The sequence below is a fragment of the Balaenoptera ricei genome, chromosome 3, assembly GCF_028023285.1.
Source record: "Balaenoptera ricei isolate mBalRic1 chromosome 3, mBalRic1.hap2, whole genome shotgun sequence".
NCBI lineage: Eukaryota > Metazoa > Chordata > Mammalia > Artiodactyla > Balaenopteridae > Balaenoptera > Balaenoptera ricei.
This window is the reverse complement of record NC_082641.1, coordinates 149,738,133-149,757,116: the sequence shown is the minus strand read 5'-3', so window position 1 is coordinate 149,757,116 and position 18,984 is coordinate 149,738,133. Positions and strand designations below refer to the sequence as shown.

At 42.6% G+C, this 18,984-nt stretch overlaps 1 protein-coding gene across 4 annotated transcripts in view; it reads right to left on the bottom strand.

Moving 5' to 3' along the window:
- Nucleotides 1–2,667: 2,667 nt before the first annotated feature.
- The window catches only part of KCNIP1 (potassium voltage-gated channel interacting protein 1), a 356,323-nt gene continuing 340,006 nt past the window's right edge, over nt 2,668–18,984 (bottom strand). For 2 of the 4 annotated variants that reach the window (XM_059919626.1, XM_059919629.1), the window contains exons 2-9: nt 18,515–18,547; nt 13,715–13,839; nt 12,884–12,953; nt 11,401–11,471; nt 10,566–10,673; nt 6,001–6,105; nt 5,027–5,089; nt 2,668–2,715 (exon numbers count right to left, since the gene is read on the bottom strand). In XM_059919626.1, the coding sequence (XP_059775609.1) occupies nt 2,668–2,715; nt 5,027–5,089; nt 6,001–6,105; nt 10,566–10,673; nt 11,401–11,471; nt 12,884–12,953; nt 13,715–13,839; nt 18,515–18,547 (623 nt within the window). The remainder of the gene's footprint in view (nt 2,716–5,026; nt 5,090–6,000; nt 6,106–10,565; nt 10,674–11,400; nt 11,472–12,883; nt 12,954–13,714; nt 13,840–18,514; nt 18,548–18,984) is intronic. The other 2 variants (XM_059919627.1, XM_059919628.1) reach the window with 1 other exon arrangement.

Here is an 18,984-nt window from a genome sequence, read left to right as displayed (position 1 = left end):
CCCTGCATTGGCAGGTGGACCCCCAACCACTGCACCACCAGGGAAGCCCCCTAGAAATTCTGATTTAGAACCTGGGATAAGGCCCAGGCATTTGGTACTTTGAAAATTTTCCCTAAGTGTGCCTCCCCAAGTGATTTTGATATGAAGCCATGGTGGAGAAACACTGGCCTAAATCTTACATAGGCATCAAACAAAGGCATCTGAAAAGGTCAGAGGTATGTGTAGGTTCAGGTGCAGCTTGATCTAGCAGCTCAATGATCTCATCAATTTCTGGTTTATTTTTAAATTTTTTATTAAAAAAAACCTCTTTGCCTTGCCTTCTGTGATTCTGGTTTCTCTCCCCTTTGGTTATCAGATAACCTCTCAGAATTCCTAAATCACTACCAACATGTCCTAGGACTGCTGTCTCATTCATGTCCAATAGGAGAGAGAACATCTTTGCCCCATTGTTCCCAGCACAAGTCTTGAGATTCATGCTGTGTGGACTGGCATAGGTATCAAGCCTAGCTCTGAACCAATCACTGTAGCCAGGGGGATGGTTCAGGTCATGTGCTCCATTCACAGCACTGGGTATGGTCCCCACTGTGGCTCTCTATGCACTTTACAATCATCTGGGCAGCTTCTAAGGAATTCTGATGCCTGGGTTCTACACTCAGAGATTCTACTTCAATTGATCTGGGGTGGGGCCCAGGTGTTGGCATTTTTCAAAGTTCCCCAGGTGATTATGATGTGCAGCCAGGGTGGAGAACCATGGCCTAGACATTGTACAGCCTCAGGATGCAGGTTCACACCCCACACTGGGAAGGTCACAATAGATCGTCTGCTTGGACCTAAGTATATGCCTTGCTAGGGGCCAGCCACATGTCCAGCAGCCTTAGATGACCACATGGCTGCACTCAGGAAGCTCAAATAGAGAAACAGAGCTGTGGCCTCTATAATTTCCAGCCCTAAGCAGCAGCAGCCAATGGCAATCAGATTGGGAATATTTCATCCATGCAGAGGTGTGGGGACCTGCTCTTGCTGGTGATCCACGGGTACCTGAGGCTTTTCCCTTCTCTATATCTGTTTTCTCATCTACTAGTTGGATTCAAAGAATGCCTTTGCCTCTCTGAGCTGACTGGAGATGAATGAGATTTGTGTGAGGTACCCTCAGTTCCTTGGGGCGAGGCAGAATCCCCTAGTAGGAAGGCTCTAGGAGAAAGTGGGAAGAGTTTAATCTCTCTATGGAGCTGTGCTACCTTAGGCAGTTTCCCTTCCCTCTCTGAGCTTCAGTATGCAAACCAGCAAAATGAAGACTCTACCTTCCAGAGTATTCTGCCATGAAATGAGATAAAGCATATAAGCCCCTAGTGCAGCCCTTGGCACATAACAGGGGTTCAATAAATTGCTTTTCTTCCAAGAATGCCACTGTTAGCTCTTAATCTTTTTAATGTGATGTCAAATGAGGAAACCAAGACCCACAGTGTCCAATATAAACAATCATTTGCTGTTTATAGGCTGAAGCCTCTTGATCAACTCCTGGACTCCAAGTCCCTCAGCAGGGGGTCCTGACCACCTCTTCATCTCTGTACCCCCAACCACACCATGTGAGGCTCCAGACTTTCTATACCAGAGGGTCTTGGGAGTGACACTTGTTCTGGAAGGGGGGTGTTGTGAAGAGTCTCATCTTTAAGCTGCATTTGCTTATGGTCACAGTATTTGCATTTGAATCGGATGTTTGCTTGGGGGCAGGGGAGGGTGATGTGCTGCTTGGCACAGTAGGCACTAATAACTGGAGGCCAAAGGAATAGGCTAGCCTTCCCTTTCACAGCTTACCTCTTCTGCCCAATGTCATGGACGAAATGAAGATTAAGAGTATAAGAAATAGTTCTGTTTATTGATTAGAAGATGGTATAAAATTACAGCAATTTGCAGGCATTCTGGGCTTTCTGGGAGGGTCATGCAGTGCTGGGCTCTAGCAGGAGATGGAGTGGAGGCATGGGCCACTGGGCATTGGCTCCCTTCCTATGCATGTTAAGGGACTTGCACCACCAGCACAGATGCTAATATGAGAGAGCATTATTGTCCTTGCCTCTGGAAACAAAGGACATGTGCAGTTTGGGTCATCAGACAATGCCATGCTTAATAATTCAGTCGTATCCTACATATGTTAGGCGCTGGCTCTCCCAATCTGGTCATGGTAGATTCTAATTTTTCTGTATAATACTCATTCTTCCCACCAAAGAAAGAGAAACAGGCACATTGGTTTGGGAGACCATCAGAAGTTGATGTGCATTTGGCTCAGGTCATCTTGCTTCCAGATACATCAAGGTCTGCTGGACTTGGAGGCAGTAGGCTGGGGCACGCAAGCAGAAAAGTGTGCACTACTGTTTAAGCTCAAGCAGAGGGACCTTCCATAGGGCAGCAGTACGAAGAGGTGAGCATGCTTCCAAAGCAAACCCGATTTCATCTTGTCTCTCTCAAGAAGAGGGAGGAGGAAGACCTGGCAATCAGAGACTGAGCCACGTGATCCTGGGTTCCACAACATGTCTTTGCAGAGAATTCTTCCAAAGTGCAAAATGTGTTTCTGTCCCAAGAGTCTGCGTGTAAAATCAGAAGGAGGGCCGATCAAGGTGTTAAGTTGGTTGTTTAGTAACGTCTCTGAGAGCCGAATGGCTGTATTCACAGTTAAATGACATTTTGGAACAGCTGGAGGGACCTCATGATGTTGTCATCCTGGGATGGAAGGAGGGGGAGAAGAGGATGGTTAGAATTCTCTGAGGCTTCTCTCTGAGAAGCTCTGTAACTTCTCAAATCTCCAGAGCAAATCTCCAGAATGGGTTTCCTATTCAGAAAGAACTCTGCAGGGGTATGAGAAACAGGGAGTAAGGGGTAGGTGGGGACCTAGAAAGTGAGAAGTTCAAAGGGAGAAGCCCCTTCTCTGGCTTTAAAGAGGAATTCAGAAAAAAAAAAAAACCCAAATTATCCAGTAAACCAGCGAGGACTACTTCTTTTAAGAAGCTGTGGGCAATTGCATTTTTATCAAATGCTTGTTCTATACCTATGGAGATGATCACATGTTTTTTTCTTTTTTATTCTATTCTAGTTTACATTTTTCTATTGTATATTCTCTAAGGAGTAAGTATGGAATGTGGAAAATCCTCAAATATTTAGATATTAAACAACACATTTCTAATTCCATGGGTCAGAGAAAAATATTTTGAATTAAAATATAATGAAAATGTGACATATCAACATTTTGGGAATCTAAAGCAGTACTCAGCTAAAGCAGTACTCAGAGGAAAATGTATCCCTTTAAATGCATATATTAGAAAAGAATGGTTGAAAATCAATGATCTAAACCTCCATCTCAAAAATCTAGAAAGAAAACCTAAAAAATTGAATTAAAATAAAAAAGCAGAAGGAAGGAAATAATTTAGAGCACACATAAATGAAATAGAAAGCAGACCTAAAGTAGAGAAAATCAACGAAGTTGATTATGGGTATTTGAAATCTTTTAAAAGTTTCTAGAACAGGGAGGTATAATTGCCTGACAGTTAAGTATATGGATTTGGAAGTCAGGCTGCCTAGATTCTAATCCTGGCTCTGTCACTTACGAGCTGAGTGACCTTAGGCAAGTTACTTAGTCTCTCTGTGCCTCAGTTTCTTGGTGTGTGCAATGGCATTGATCATAGTATCTACTTATAGGGTGGGTTGTGAAAAAGAAGTGAGTTAATTAATCAATATTGCTTGCTAATGTGAGAAACTAAATTGATTAAAAAACTGTTAAGCAAAGTCAAAAAAGCATGGTACACTAGGGCATGGTATTTAAAATTAGAATGATGGAATTCAAGTTCCATCTCTATCACTTATTGTGCTTTAACCACATCTCTTAACCTGCAGTGCCTCAGTTTTCTTTAAAATGGGTATGATGAATACCGATGTTCAGCTAGTTCATAATGATTAAAATGTGGAAACGTTTCTAATCCTGTTGGTAAATAGCTGCTGACCTGAGCCTCTCTAGCTACCTGGCTACCTGGTAACTGGTCCAGAACGCCTAGACTACCAAAAGATCCATCAACTAACAGGTTAATACCAACTTTAGCAGGGGTTCTTTAGGGCACTGCTCCAGGGCATTGGTCAAAGTCTGTTAAGAATGATCAATTCTCAGTCTACTCTAGTTATTAAATATTTTGACTACATAGTGACCCTACTGCTCAGGGTTGTTTACATTACATGAGGTTTACTTAATGTACCTAAAACTTGGTAGGTCCTCACTGCATGTTAATAATGTCTCCCCAGCTTTCTTGCATTTGCAGTTCTTATTGGCTGGAACTCAGAGTAACTGTGTACCTTTCTGAGAAAAGGTAGGAGTATAAATGCATTTTTCTAAATTAGAGGAAAGCAATTATTTCCAGTTCAGTCTCTGGCTGACTCTGGGGCCAGTTTATCCTTTTAGCAACATCAGCATCACCCTTGACCTTCTGAATGGGAATCTGCATTTTAACAAGAACTTCAAGGAGGCTGGTTTGCACATTAAAGTTTTAGAAGCATTGGTCAGGGCACTTTTGTTAACATGAAGATTTCTAGATCCCCATCCCAGATCTAGAGTCCCTGGGTTGAGGCCTGGAAATGTGCATTTTTAGAATCATCCCAGGCAATTCTTATGCACACTATGGTTTAAGAATCACAGCTTTAGATTTTTTTTCCAGCTACTCCCTTGTAGTCTGGGGAGTGGGTCATCAAGCCAGAGGAAGACTGAAAAATGACAGTGTTGCCCACTTGGAAGTCTGTAGTTTCACAGAGAGCCCCCTCTGGGCTTTCACATCCCCCTTCTTAGTCTGTGTGGCTCAGCCTGTGCTTACCCAAGACTAGCCACAGACCAGTCTGAGGAGTGGAGATTGTTGAAATTCTGAGTTGTTGCTGGTGATGGTGATGGTGGTGGCTCTAATCTGAGAAATTGCAGGTTTCTCATTTTCTCCCTTCTGCCTGTCCCAGATTTCCCTTCCCAGATATAGAGGTTTTCTGCCCTGAGATCTCTCCTTACCTCCTGACAGGATTCAAGAAATTCGTCTAAAGTCACGATGCCATCTTTATTTTTGTCCATTTTCTGAAAGACCCAACAAGAAGCACTTTAAAGAATCTGGTGATATGCATTCCAAAACTTGCTTTCTGTTAACCAACATTCCCCCGAGAATTAGGATGGTCTTTCACTGGCCAGAAAACTCCACCCAGGCCCTGGTTACAGCACTTTGACCCCCATGAGCTTCCTTGAAATTAAAAAACTTGCTGTAGATGCTCATCTTCTCATCACCAGATTATTCTGCTGACACCCTAACATGTCTTTCCCAGTCTCACTTCTAGCCTGTCCATTTGGCAGAAAGAACACTGGACATGAGAGGTTCTACTTCTGTCTCTGTCACTTACTGTGTGACCTTGAGTGAGTCTTTAAGCCTCTCTGAGCCTCTGCTTTTCCCATCTGCAAAGTGAGAGGATTAGACTAGAATGAGCTCTGATGTTCTCTGATACTCTCCTGCTAGGTTAATTTTTTTTTATTAGCACACCATTAAGATTTTGCCACTCTTCTATTCACGGATTAACAGCACCTACTTTTTACCAGAGTAAGGCTAAACTCTTCGGTCTAAAGATCTCACCCTAGTTTCCAACCCACCCTAGTTTCCACCTGATTTCCCCTTACTCCCCAGACACAAATGCTTAACACCCACACAGATGTGCTTAATGACGTCTTCTCTGTTTACTCTGATCCCCCAACCATTTTTATGGAATTTAGAGTCCATACTCTACCACTTATACTTAATAATATTCTTCCTTATTCTCTTCTGTAGTGTATACTTGTCCATTTAATGAGATAATCTATTCCTGGAGGGCAATACATCTTGTAATTCTTTTCTGTCTCCTACCATCTGTAGTGCAGGCTTGGACACAAACCACTGCTCAGAGGCTTGTGGGTTGACTGATCTAAGTTGAGCTTAAAGCTCACGCACAGGTGTGTGCTCTTACCTGGAAGAAGACGTCCACGTGCTGCCTTGGAGTGTCTTCTTTAAGCACAGGATACGTGTATTTCCCCATCATGTCATAGATGGCTTTGACAATGTCCATCATCTCCTGGAGAGGGGACATAGAAGCACACAGTGTGGGAACCAGGAAGTTAAGCTCTTCTGGGTGACAGTCTGGGGCTTTTTGTCCCCCTTGAGAATGAAAGTGGTAAAAGGAACTTCTTCAGCTGATGAGAGGGAGTTAGAAAGCAAGCTGAAGGGGCTATATTCTGGGAGCCCCTTCCAGAGAGGCTTCCAGAGAGAGGGCAGTGGAAAATTCTCTTTGTAGTCAGAAGCTCTTGGGTAGCTTGCCTCTTCCTGAGCATTCCTCAGTGAGGGGTTATAAGTGGGATCTGAGTGGACATATTCGTGTACTGATCAGCCCACACCCCATTTTTGGAAGACCCTCTCTCTGCTCCATAATTCCTTTGAATGGTTGGCCTGGGTGGCTGTGTTTGTACCAGGTGACCTGTCACTGTGACCACAGCTGATTGGAACAAATGTGGACATCCAACTACAGAGCTGAGCCACTCTATTTTTATCTCTTGAGAAGTTTGAGTGAAGAGTTGGAGTTGGTGCCAGAGTTGGTGCCATGGGCAAACCATTTCTGGGATTTAGCTGAGATCAGGGGAGAGCAGACACCGAAAATTATTCTATTACAGGGAAGAACTTCCATAAAGAGTAGACTGGAGCAGATGGAGTAGAGGAGATGAGAGGAATTCTGGGAGAAAGGGAGAGAAAGAAGAGAAGTGAGGAGAGTAGAGGAGTAGAGGGAGAAGGGAGGTGGGACACGGGGGAGGACAGAGAAATATTCTCATGAGCACACGTGCACACACACACACACACAAACACTCTCTCTCTCTCTCTCTGAGAAAAGCAGTTGAAGAAGACAGAGGTAGTAACAGGGACCAAGAGAAGCCCCGGAGAGGCAGCGTCTGAGAATGGTTACCCTATCCACTAAAACCTCCTCTGAGGTCTTCCCCCCCGCCCCCCCCCCCATGTTGCTGCCAACTCGAACCTATCATTCCTGCAGAGGAGAGTGTGACCAACTTGACCTAAGACAATGCTGGAGGAGGGAGAGGAAAGAGAGGAATAAGAAGAGGAGACTGCTGTGACATGGGGGGAGACTAACAACTTTCTAGCTTGAGTGGGGATTAAATGTGTTACACCAAACGACCTATATCTTCTTTTTCACTTTAAAAAATTATTTATGTTTTAAAAGACTTTTTAGAGAAACTACCTATATCTTTACAAGAAATCTCTCAGCTTAAGCTCGTTTATGTTGATCATTTTGTAGCTCTGTAACCAAGAGATCCCTTTCTACAAAGGCAAAAATTACCATTCTTGATTGATGGGGCCAGATAGATGTTACAAATTCTTTCATATTTCTTTTCTAATCTTTCATTGATATGGAATAAGTGATCAGCACATACACATTAAAATGATTAACTTGTTCTTTTTATTGCTCTGTAGATCTGTTTCCCCAAGAATGTGAGTTCTGAGGACACATGCTTGATCCTTCATTGCTAAGTTCTCTGCACCTGGCACCATGCCTGCCATGCGCTGGGAGCCCAGTCACCGTTGAGTGGCTCTGTGGTGTTTTCCTGATCACACTGACCAGAAGTAGTGTTCCATGGGCTTCCCCATCCCCTACTTGGAACGGGGGAAAAGAATGTAGGAAGGCAGCCTTGTCTTCAGGATATTTGATGGAGTGTCTACAGAGACCCGGGGGACAGCTTCTGTCTTGGGTTCCTTGCTGCTACTCCTCATTCCATGTGCTTATTTTATTTAATTGTTTTTGTTTTGTTTTTTAACCTATTGTTAATCATTTTAGACTTACACAAAACTTGCAAAAATAGTACAGAGCATTCATGTATACCTTTGACCCAGCTTCCCCTAATGCTAACAACTTGCATAACCACAGCACAATGATGAAAGCTAGGAAAGTAATAATGCTACAATACCAGTAACTACAACACTGTAAACAATGCCACAAAACTATTAAACTATAGAGCTTATTCAAGCTCCATCAGTTTTTTCCCCAATGCCTTTTTATGTTCAAGGATCCCACGTCGCATTCAATTGTTGTGTCTCCTTAGTCTCCTCTGATCTGTGACAGTGCCTCATTCTATCTTTGTCTTTGGAGACCATGACTCTTTTGATATGAGTACTGGTCAGTTATTTTGTAGAATGTCTCTTAGTTTGGGTTAGTTCCTGGTTGTCTTATGATTAGACTGAAGTTATGCATTTTTGACAAGAATACCGTAGAAGTGATGTTATATCCTTCTTGGTGCAACATATCAAAGAGGTACATGGTGTTGCTATGTCTTATTACTGGCGATGTTAACCTTGATCACTTGATTAAGGTGGTGCCTGTCAAGCTTCCCCACTGATCTTAGAATCTGCTAGTGGATCTTGCCTGCAAAAATTATTACTGTAATGTTTGCTTAATGGGGATTTTGTATTTTCTTTATTCCTTCTATGTTTATTAATTAGAATTCTTCTTTAAGGAAGAGTTGTCCTTCCCCTCCCCCATTTGTTTATGTATTCATTGATTTAAATACATATTTATTATTTATTTAAATACATAATATATTATTTGTACATATATATTAGGACTCTTGGACATTTACTTTATTTTATAGATTATAACCCAAAACTATCAATTTGTATTTTGTTGCCCAAATGGTTCTGGCTTTGGCTGTTGGGAACTCCTTCAGGCTGACTTCTGTGGTTCTTTGACATACCCCGCCCGCCACCTTTCCTTTTTTTTAAATAGCACTCCCATTTTTTTCAACACTGCAAGAAGCTCCAGGATCATCTTCTTGTATTTTCTCTTTCCCAGGCCTGGAATCAACCAAGTCCAAGGAGGCTGGTTCTTTTTATTGGAGAATGATATTTAGAAACCAAGATCTGGGTGCTAGGTCTACTCATTGCTCCGGGAGTGTCATTGCTCTTAGGTCCTAACAATGGACAGAACTAGGAAATATATATCTCTGTCCATGTGTTTAATTAAAGATGTGTGCTTTACAAGTCCTTAACACCCATATGGCTATAGGTTTATTTTCTGAGTAAGTTTTATAACATAAAAGACTTAAAGATAAATTTTGATTGCTCTCTCAGGATTTTCATTGCCTACAGTTTTGATGAAACTATTTCCAAATGACTGCCTGGAGAAGATGAAGCTATCTTTTCTAAGAAGCTGCTTATTCACACTTTCTTTTCCTTTTAAGGAGTACTTTATTAATCCTGCCATCCAGAAAGGTCTGATGAGTATTAATGGGGACAGTTTTGTCTAGTCTGCAAATTAAAAAAAGGGAGGAGGAGTTAGTAAGATTATTCAGTGATGGAATAATGGTTGAATCAAGGTTGAAGATCTTGTTATAAGTCTCATTTTAGGGTCCTTTCTTTATATATTTTGTAAAGTAGTATTTGAATATTTTGGAGTATAATATATTGAGTATATATAGAAGCATTTAATTATTTACAAAGTTGAGATAATATTATACATACTACTGTATACTGTATACTGTATAAAGTGATTTTTAAAATGTAACATACAAATTTTTATATCTTATTGCTGTTACATGGTTTTAAATGGCCACCTGTCATTCCATTATATGTATTTACTGGAATTTTTACCACATCTGCTATTAGTGGATATTAGGATTTTCACATTTTGGGGATTGTTCACCACTTTATCTTCAGCACCTAAAACACCTAATAAGCCCTCAAATATATGTTGAGCAAATCCATGACTGAATGAATGAGGAATGAAAATTGGAGAGAAATCTGCAGGGTTGAGGTGAGGATTAGAGATGACATTTGTAACTCCAGGCACTGTGCCTGGCATATAGGAGCTCAGGAAGTGGGATGCTATAAGATGCTAAATCCAAGCTTTGACTGAGATGCCAGGATACAGTAGATACCAAAGTGAGTTTTGAGATAGACCTGTGGGTATTTCACTATCTAGATACCACATATACTTTGAGGCTCTAAAAGTGTCAAGCAGTGAAGATTCAGAAATTTATTTGTGATGATTTATTTAGAGATGGCTGCACCTGACCCCCTTCTGAGGTTTTATTAGTAGGCAGAACAGGTTGTGGCTAATATGATTCAACTGGAATCTCCTCTTCCTCAAAGATCTGCCTTTTCTCTTCTAGGTGATGCCTGCAATGCTACTATTCCAGTTTTTACCTTTAACTTGTGGCTGTTAACCTGTTAAAATGCAAATTCCCGCGGGAGGAGTTACTCTACACTGAAATAAATTATTTATACCCCCTTTAGAATGTGCATTGAATAAGTGAGAGTGAATGAATCTGCTTAATCCTTTCTTGAGTGCCCGTGGCCAGGGCAGCGTAGGGCAATGGGGGAGGTCAAAGGTGACCTTCATTTTGTCAGGAACCACCTCTGCCCCAAAGCAGATCCCTCCTCATTTGGACCATTTCATCCTCATGACTAAAGCTGTTTTCTCTCTAATTAGGTGCCTTCCCTGTAGCTCTCTCATGCCCCTGGCCTCAGCTCACTTACCTCTTTGTTTATGTATCCGTCTTTATTGATGTCATACAAATTAAATGTCCACCTTAGTTTCTCATGGACGGTTCCTCTCAGTAAAATTGACAGAGCGGTTACAAAGTCCTGAGAAGTGGAAGAGGCATGAGAGACATTAACCACCAAGCCATCGGGTGGGGTGAAGCTTTGCCTTTGGGTCAGACTCTGTGACTGCTTTTACAGAATGGTATCTCCCAGGTCCTCTGTCCCCAGAAGGATGTGGCCAAGCTCAGTGAACAGACCCACCCCCCTTCCATTGCCTACCTTGCCCCATTTTGGGGAAGGAGCTTCTGGAGGAAGAACGGAGCTCAGTGTGTGCTGACACCTACTGTTGCCTTATCCCATGGCTACAATTATTGTACAAGTGGTGGCATCATCTGGTGGCTAAGAACGTGGACTCTGGAAACATACCACCTGAGTTCAAAGCCCTCCTTTACCACTTACTGTTTGACCTTGGGAAAGCCACTCAATCTTTCTCTGCCTTACTTTCCTCTTCTGTAAACTGATAATAAATAATAGAACCCTACCTTGTTAGGGTTACTGTGAGGATTAAATGAATTAATACATGCAAAGCACTAAGTACAGAGACTGCAGCCTGGTCAGCGCGGTGTGCATGTGAGCGATTAGACTGTTATCGTTAGTCCCTGAGGTCCTGAGTTCCTGGAGGATAAGGGCAGTTTCTTCTTCTATCTTCAGGAAATCCTTGTTAAATGGTAAAGGACTGAAGCATTTGATGGTCCACTCCTTCTCCCAACACCTCCATGGTTTAGAGGAAGAGTGATGGGGACCCGGGGCCTCCCAGAGACAAGCATACCTCGAACTTCACGGAGCCCGTCTGCGTGGTGTCGAAGGCGTGGAAGAGGTAATGGGCATACATGCTGGCATCTGCAAGGCACAGAAGGAAAAGCAGGTGATGGGAGCAGGGGTCCTGCAGAGGGGAGTGAGATCACTTGAAAACAGTAAGAAAGAGAAGAGAGTGATGCTAGGGTGATAGAAAGGAGAAGATTACAGAGTGGGAAAAACTGCTGCTGTGACCTGGGACCCGTTTGGCTTTTCTGGGGTTTAGGTGGGAAGTTCTGGCAAGAGCTGAGACAGGCCCTTGCTCCTAAGTCTAGCCATCCCCAGAGAGAGACGCTCTTGCCTGTCTATGTGTATAATTCTTGTTGGATGAATGACACAGTACTTGTGTGGAGAAGATGCTCTTCTGAGTGGCAGCACAATGCCATGGAATGAGCACCCATTAGGGATCAGACAGACCTGGACTTGGAGAGCAACTCTGTTACTACCTAGCTGTGTGACCCCAGGCATCTAACACAACCTTTCTGAGATTCACCTTCCCATCTCTGCACAATGTTAAACTTTTCATATAGCCATAGCATCAAAACCATCATCAAGCCTGCCACATAGTCAAAACTCAATATAAGAATGGCTCCATAGGATTCAACAAACATTGGCTCTGGGGCCTGCATGGGGTGAAGCTGCCCCCGGCTGGGGGAGGGGTCCCGTACTGGGTCCCACACCTAAGAAGGCTGCTGAAGAGGTCCATGAGAAACGGAGCCCAAGAAGTGTCTGGGACACTTGGATCTCTGTTTCATCAGGACCCGGGGAAGGGGTCCTGCAGGAGATGGCTCCTGGGGCAGGAAGTAAGTTGGCATGTGACACACTGAAGCCACAGGAAGAGCCTCTGATGCCCCAGACCCGTGGGGTCAGAGCAGGTTCCTGCAGGAGTCAGGCGGAGTGACATAGCGGCTGTGAGCCTGGCACACTTGCTCACCTGATTTATAAGCACAATTTTATTCAACCTGCATCTTTTTGGATTCCTTTATTTTTATAGTCTCTGGTATTTACTAAAGTTCTTTTTCAAGGAAAGCTATTTTAAGGAAAGGATGGAGTATAGCACAATGGTAGGCCTATCATGGCAAAGCTTTAGACAGACACTTCTTTGGGATCAAATTCTGGTCTGCCACTCACTAGCTGTGCGATGTTCCGTGAACTGCTTAGCCTGAGACGTAGTTGCCCGGATCGCAGATAAAAATACCAGCTTTATAGAGCTGTTAGGAGATTTTGTGATATTGCTTTATCACTCTGCTCTCTGGGAGAAGGTCCATTTTCAGAGCTCTTTTCTGCTAAAGCTTTAGTGAATTCCACACCTTGCAATAAGGGAGGAATTCTGCTCTGAGTTCTCCCCAACCTTGAGGAGGAGGCAGATAATAAGGAAGTATGAACTTGGAGGAAGGAAGGCTGCCAGAGGATGAAGAGAGGGAGCCAGGAGGGATCTGTTTCAAGATTGGACTCACCTCCATGAGGGAAAAACTGAGCGTAGATCTGCTTGAATGTTTCTTCATTGACCACACCACTGGGGCACTCCTGTGTGAAAGGGGGAGAGTTAGCGGGAGTGTCTGAGAGCCTCGGGGTTCCTTGTGATCCCTGGTGGGCAGGGACTGGGCAACCACCTGTGCACCTCCGTATCTCCAAGGTGAGTGGCCGGGAGATAGTTCCACCTTAGGACTGAAGCTGCTTTGCGAAATGATGAGATGTCATCAGAGAACTGGCACTGTGAGGTGGAAAGAGTCTGGGCTTTGGGATTAGAAAGACCTGGGTTTGGATCCTGACTCAGCCCCTTCTAAGCTTTGTAACTTGGAGTGAGTCACTCTCTGATTCTCAGTGTCCTTACCTGTAAAATGGGGCTACCAGTACCTTTCCAGCAAGGCTATCATGAGGCTAAATATATGAAATAATGAGGTAAATTAATACATTGGCTATCAGGCTTGTACTTCAGTCTGTGAGCTTGGTTAGCAGCAGACCTAAATCCCATCATTTCTGGGGCACTAACAATATTGACAGTGTGAATGGGTTATGCTAAAGCTAGTATCTGGGCCAAGGCTGTGCCATCCTGTGAAGTCTCTGGGCTATTGGCCAGTTTCCCATCTACTGAGACTGCCTCATTCTTGCCTGGCATCTTTCTCTAGCCAGGTGACCTTGCTCTCCTGTTTCCTTTATAGATTTGGCCTTCCTTTTACAACTACACATGTGCAAAAATCTCTCTGATGGGTCCCTTTGGCATTTGGGAGAGCTTAGTCCCAAATGGGAAATCCTGCCTGGGCCTTCAGAGGCCGTGTGGGTCTTACATTTTTGAAGCCTCGATAAAGGACTTGCAGCTCCCTCTTGGTGAAGTTGGTCTGGGCCTCAAGCTGCTCCAGTCCCTCAGGCCGATGGCAAACCATGGTCATCTCCAACTCGTCTTCAATCTTATCTGGAATCAGAGGAGATGGCATTGAAGCGGCTAACCTTGGTGGTCACTTGTCAGCCCACAGTCTGGGCTGTCAAAAGGGTGGTGTGGTGACCTGAGACATAAGGTCATGGGCTGGGGGTCACACTGCAGATGACCTTCCTGCTTTGAACCCCACCTCCCTGCTCAGTCACTTTCTGTCTTACCATCAGTCCAGCCATTACTCCAGCTGTGTTGGATACCACCTAGGGAGGGAGCTTGAGCCTTGGAGATAAACGTGTTCCAAGTGGAGATGAGGGCAGAAGTGCTAAAGATAAGTCCATATAAAAACATTTCCTTTTCTTTCAGAATAACTGCTCTGCATATTCAGTTTGCTGCCCATTGAACCATCTGAATATTCTAGAGACACAGGTAAGTGAGCAGATTGACTAACATCCTCCAAACAGCAAAGGGAGACAAATTTATAAAAAAAAACCATAGAGTAAACTCTCACCATTTAGGAAACTAGAGGAAGACTAGCTTGATTTGGCAAAAAGTACAAATTACAGCATGTTAAGTATTAATTTAAAAATATGAATGCACTTCCCGGTATTGTAAAATCTACCAGACATCCTTAAATAATAGGAAAATGACTTAAATGGGAGCTACTTTATATAAATGAAAGCTTCTGAAGTATTTGAAGGGCTCTAAAAACAGTTGTTTTAAGTAGTAGTTTATTCCTCCTACATGTACTATTATACAATGCAATGTAATTTTGCACTAGTTATTTAGAAAGTGTCATTTAAAGTATCCCATTGCTCTGTCCATCTCCTACTGTAGGATCACAAAATCTAAATAAGTATAACTTTCAACGTTTTACCATCACAGAAGGTAAGTGAGTGTTTTCCTCTAGGCCCTGCCAGAATGCTTTCTATAAATTTACTCCAATCAAGAATCAATTGCCATCTAACCTTCTTGGCCCATTGTTGCCATGCAGGCATCACCAAATCCATGTATTGAACAACTGTAAATATGGGCTGGCAAGAGTAGTGATGAGATGGGCATCACTCCATGATGATGGAGAGTGAGGACAGGCTGAGTTTCTATCTGAGAGAACAGGCTGAGCAGGTGCATTACACTGTGTGCATTTCCCTAGCCAGTGTCAGTCTTTTTGCATCAGATTCTCTCCGCAATTGTCACTTTTCCTTTGAGACTCTGATCTCAGTGCAAAAGGAATCCGTCAAAGTGAGTTTATATCTTATACCTCCTCTCTAAGGGAATGGACATTTGGGTAAGGTTCCAAGGGAGAGACAGAAGAACCTGGTAACAATTCCCAATTGTCATCTTTCTTACATACTGGGAAACACATATCATCTTATCCTACAGAGAGTAAAGCAGATTATTCAATATAAATAAGACTCTGTTTATGCAAAATAGCTGCAAGTGGCCAATATCCTTATAATTTGAATAGAGCCTTTAAATACTGTTATGTTTCTAGCTAACAAGTTAAGTAGCAATTACTTAAATACTGCAGCATTCTCAAACAAACAAAAAACCCCACGTAAGTCTAATTCAGAATACTCACATATATTTTCAACTCATTTAAAATTAGAATTCAAGTTGTTGGTTTAAATTTCCTAGCATTAGATTTAATAGCAATTTTATTTTTAAAAGTGCACAGATGTTTAACCCTGAAAAGAGGTGAAAGTTATATTAAAATGTAAATAAGGAAGACACAAATGTATTTTTGGAAGAAAAGATGTATTTTTGAAGGCATCTAGTATACATTTCCGAGTTTACCTTATCCAGAAGCTTAAAAGATTTTTTTTTTTTCAGTATTGACTGTGATTAGATTCTTCACAAGCTCAGGGAAATCTCTTTGCAGAAGTTTGAGAGAATCTTTCTGACTCAGAAACTGCACTTGCTTACCGTCTCTTTCATTAAAAATGCACTGATTATAGATATATCAAATATTAAAACCACTTCATTAAGATAGAACTGGTTTGTTTACTGTCTGACCAGCAGGATCAGTTTCTGTATCGAAGAGATTCTGTAACATCTGAATATTGACTGCCAAGCTTTTGTTTTGTTTTGCTTCTTCATCACCCTCTAATTGTCAGACTATGGTAACATCAGTTGCTGAAGGAAATTTACATATTTGGGGTTCAAGATGCTGATGCTGGGAAATCGCCCGCACGGCGGGTGTTAGGGGCTTAAACCAGTGGTTCTTGAATTTTTTTTTACTGTGTTTCATACTAAGAATTACAATTTACATCATAATCCAGTATACATAAAGGGAAAATTTTATAAAATGTTTTGAAGCAAGGGTTTCATGAAATAGAGTACCATTTCATGAAATGGTACTTTTCCTCAGTAATGTGGGATATACTCTGTTCTCAAATTTAATCATTCCTTTATAAAAATGTGCTGATTGTGACTCTCATGGTCATGATTTGGGAATGGAAAACACTAATTTAATTTGCCTACACTCATAGCAACCTTATGGGTGCCTCTACAATGGCTTCTGCATAATTTAAGCATTCTTTTCCCTCACATCAGCTCTCCCTTCTCTTTCTTTGTATGCTTCATGGTTCTGGCCACTGTAAATATATTCTGAAGAAACTCTGAAAGGGGCTGCGGAGGTTTTAAAATCCTTGTTTTCCCCCGGGGAGCCTCTGAGTGCTATCCAGGCGGTCCCACTAAGGGAAGGGGGGTGGCCCAGCTCTCTGGTTGGAGGAAGAGGAAACAGAATTAACAGATGCGAGCCTCCTTGACAGTTTCTTCTGAGGTTTGTTAAGAGTTTCTGAGGCCAAGTGTTGCTTGTTATTATTATTTTTATTATTAAAAATAATGTTGAGCCAGTTACTAAGTCAGGTTGAGTTGGATGATAAAGATAAAAATTAACCCAGAGATCCAATACAATGGTGATCACTACCTAACAAGAATAAATCAGAATACCTTTTGTTTGTAAACTACTTTTACTCTGTAAAATGTTTTCATGCCCGTTGTCCCACTAAAACTTTGTGTGTGGTGGGAAGCGGGGGAACATTACCCTCTCCATCAGAATATTAGTAAGATGGGGGTCCTAACAGATCAAGAGTTTTCTAACTATAAGTACCTTAAAAAGTGACGAACAATCTATCACTGGGGGCAGTTAAAGCAAGATGGAATAACCAACTGTAGAGGATGCTACACAGGTAATTCCCAGAATGAAGGAAAGTTTGGAGGAGATGATTCAGATTATGTGGACCTTACTGTTTGGGGGTCACAGACTCTTCTGAGTGTGGATGAAAGCTATAGGCCCTCTTAGAAAAAGAAAATGCACCTAACCATGGCACTTTGCCTATACTTTCCATGAGTTCCTGTATCTTTCAAACACATGGAGCCCATGTTGAGGACTTCTAGCATGGGAGATGTCTTCCACACTCTGTCACTAACTGGCTTTGCCTGAGTCCTAGGTCACATAGCCAGCTGGTGACAGAACTGGACCTCAAATCCAGCCAGTACAGGGCCTGTTTTATAAATCTGGCTTCCATGTGCCTCTACAATGGCTTCTGCTTCCCTCAAGCACAAAACTGCAAATTGGTTGTAACCAGCCTTGCAGTAGTTCTCTTCTTGACAAGCTCTGTGCCCGTGTACAAGTGAGGCCCTTAGACTATGAGCAATAGGAGGGCCCAAGTCTTTGGTCTTCTCTCTGCTGAGGGTCTCCTCTGTTAGGTCCATAACCATTACATGACCAAAGACCATGGCTGTGACCATCTCCTTCTTCCTGTACTGGAAAATATTTTCTCCATCATGGGGTCTCCGGATTGGATTGTGTAACCACCCATTTAGTTTTGAGGTTACAAAATGTGTTGGTCATTGGCATGAACACAGTCCAAAGATAGGTCTTGTTTGGCCCATAAAATGTGTTTTAATTTTGTTTGGAATTTCCAACATTTAAAGTTGAGAGATTCACGCACAAGTTTGGATTTCTGATTTCTCTTGGAAAATGGGATTCTCTGACAACTTTGGTCTCAACTTCTCACAAGGTAACAGTTTACCAGAGCTCAGCAGGGGCTGATCCCTCTGAGCAGTGAAAGCCTCTAGTGCGCCCTCTCTTCACCCCTGGCTCACTTACTTCATTTGTGTTCCCTGCTTGGTCCTGCAGGCATCTGAGTTTTTGGCTCCTGATCTATACCTACTTGCCCTTCCACCCATTACCATTCTCCTACCTCACATCACCCAGGCAACCACCTCTCTCTTCCTCACTATTTGTTTATTTAAACACATTCTGCTTTGTTTCACAAAGGACTTGAAGCTGATTATATGAAATACATATAATAAAATAAAAAGAGATAAGGTAATAGGAAAAACTGCCTCAGAAAATATTGATTAGATTAGGAGGTCGAGACCACAGGGAAAAAGAGAACATAGAAATTCAGGTCATTTGTTCTAAGCAGTTACTACACTTGAGCCACAAATTGGCTCTGAGATTTTACATATATCTTATCGTCTGTGAGAGAAAAACATATCAGTTTCTTAAGGGGAGCAAAATTTTTCCTGTAACTTGTCTCTAAAAGAATGTTTCCAACTGTTTCTATTTAGGTGGGGTTTGCTGTTAAGGGGCACAGAAAGTTGGTCAGTGAGAAGACGAATTACAAAATATATACATGATTAAGAAGCTCTCCCACTGAAAGTAATGTGACCAAAGTAGTCAAGTTAGTTTAAACTTTTTTACCTCTCTGATACTGGTAATACCACCAGGCGATGTCTAGGAAAAAGTAAGAAAACATTTTACCAAAACCACTCATCAAACAAGCAAAACACACTTTTATTTTCCATGGAAAGTCTGCTCTGAGGGTGTCCAGGTCACTATCCAGCTTGACATATGCGAAGAAGTCTCTTGTTAGCAGAGCTGGGACTGACCTTCTCCCATGGTCAGAACAGGCAAGAGCAAGGGGTCCCCCTGCAGTGCCCACGGCCCCCAGCAGGGAGCTCCTTGCGCGTGCCCGCAGCCATGCAGCCATGCAGCCCGAAGAGAGATGGGATGGCACGGGGCAGGGGATGAACGGATGTGGGTGGGCCTTGGAAATACCTGCATGTTTGACTGAAGAGTGGCTTATCAGATAACCCGCCACAACGGAGGCCCCATTGCCACGCTCTGCCACTTTGTGATTTGAAGCTGCATTCTTTCAGGATTCTTTATTC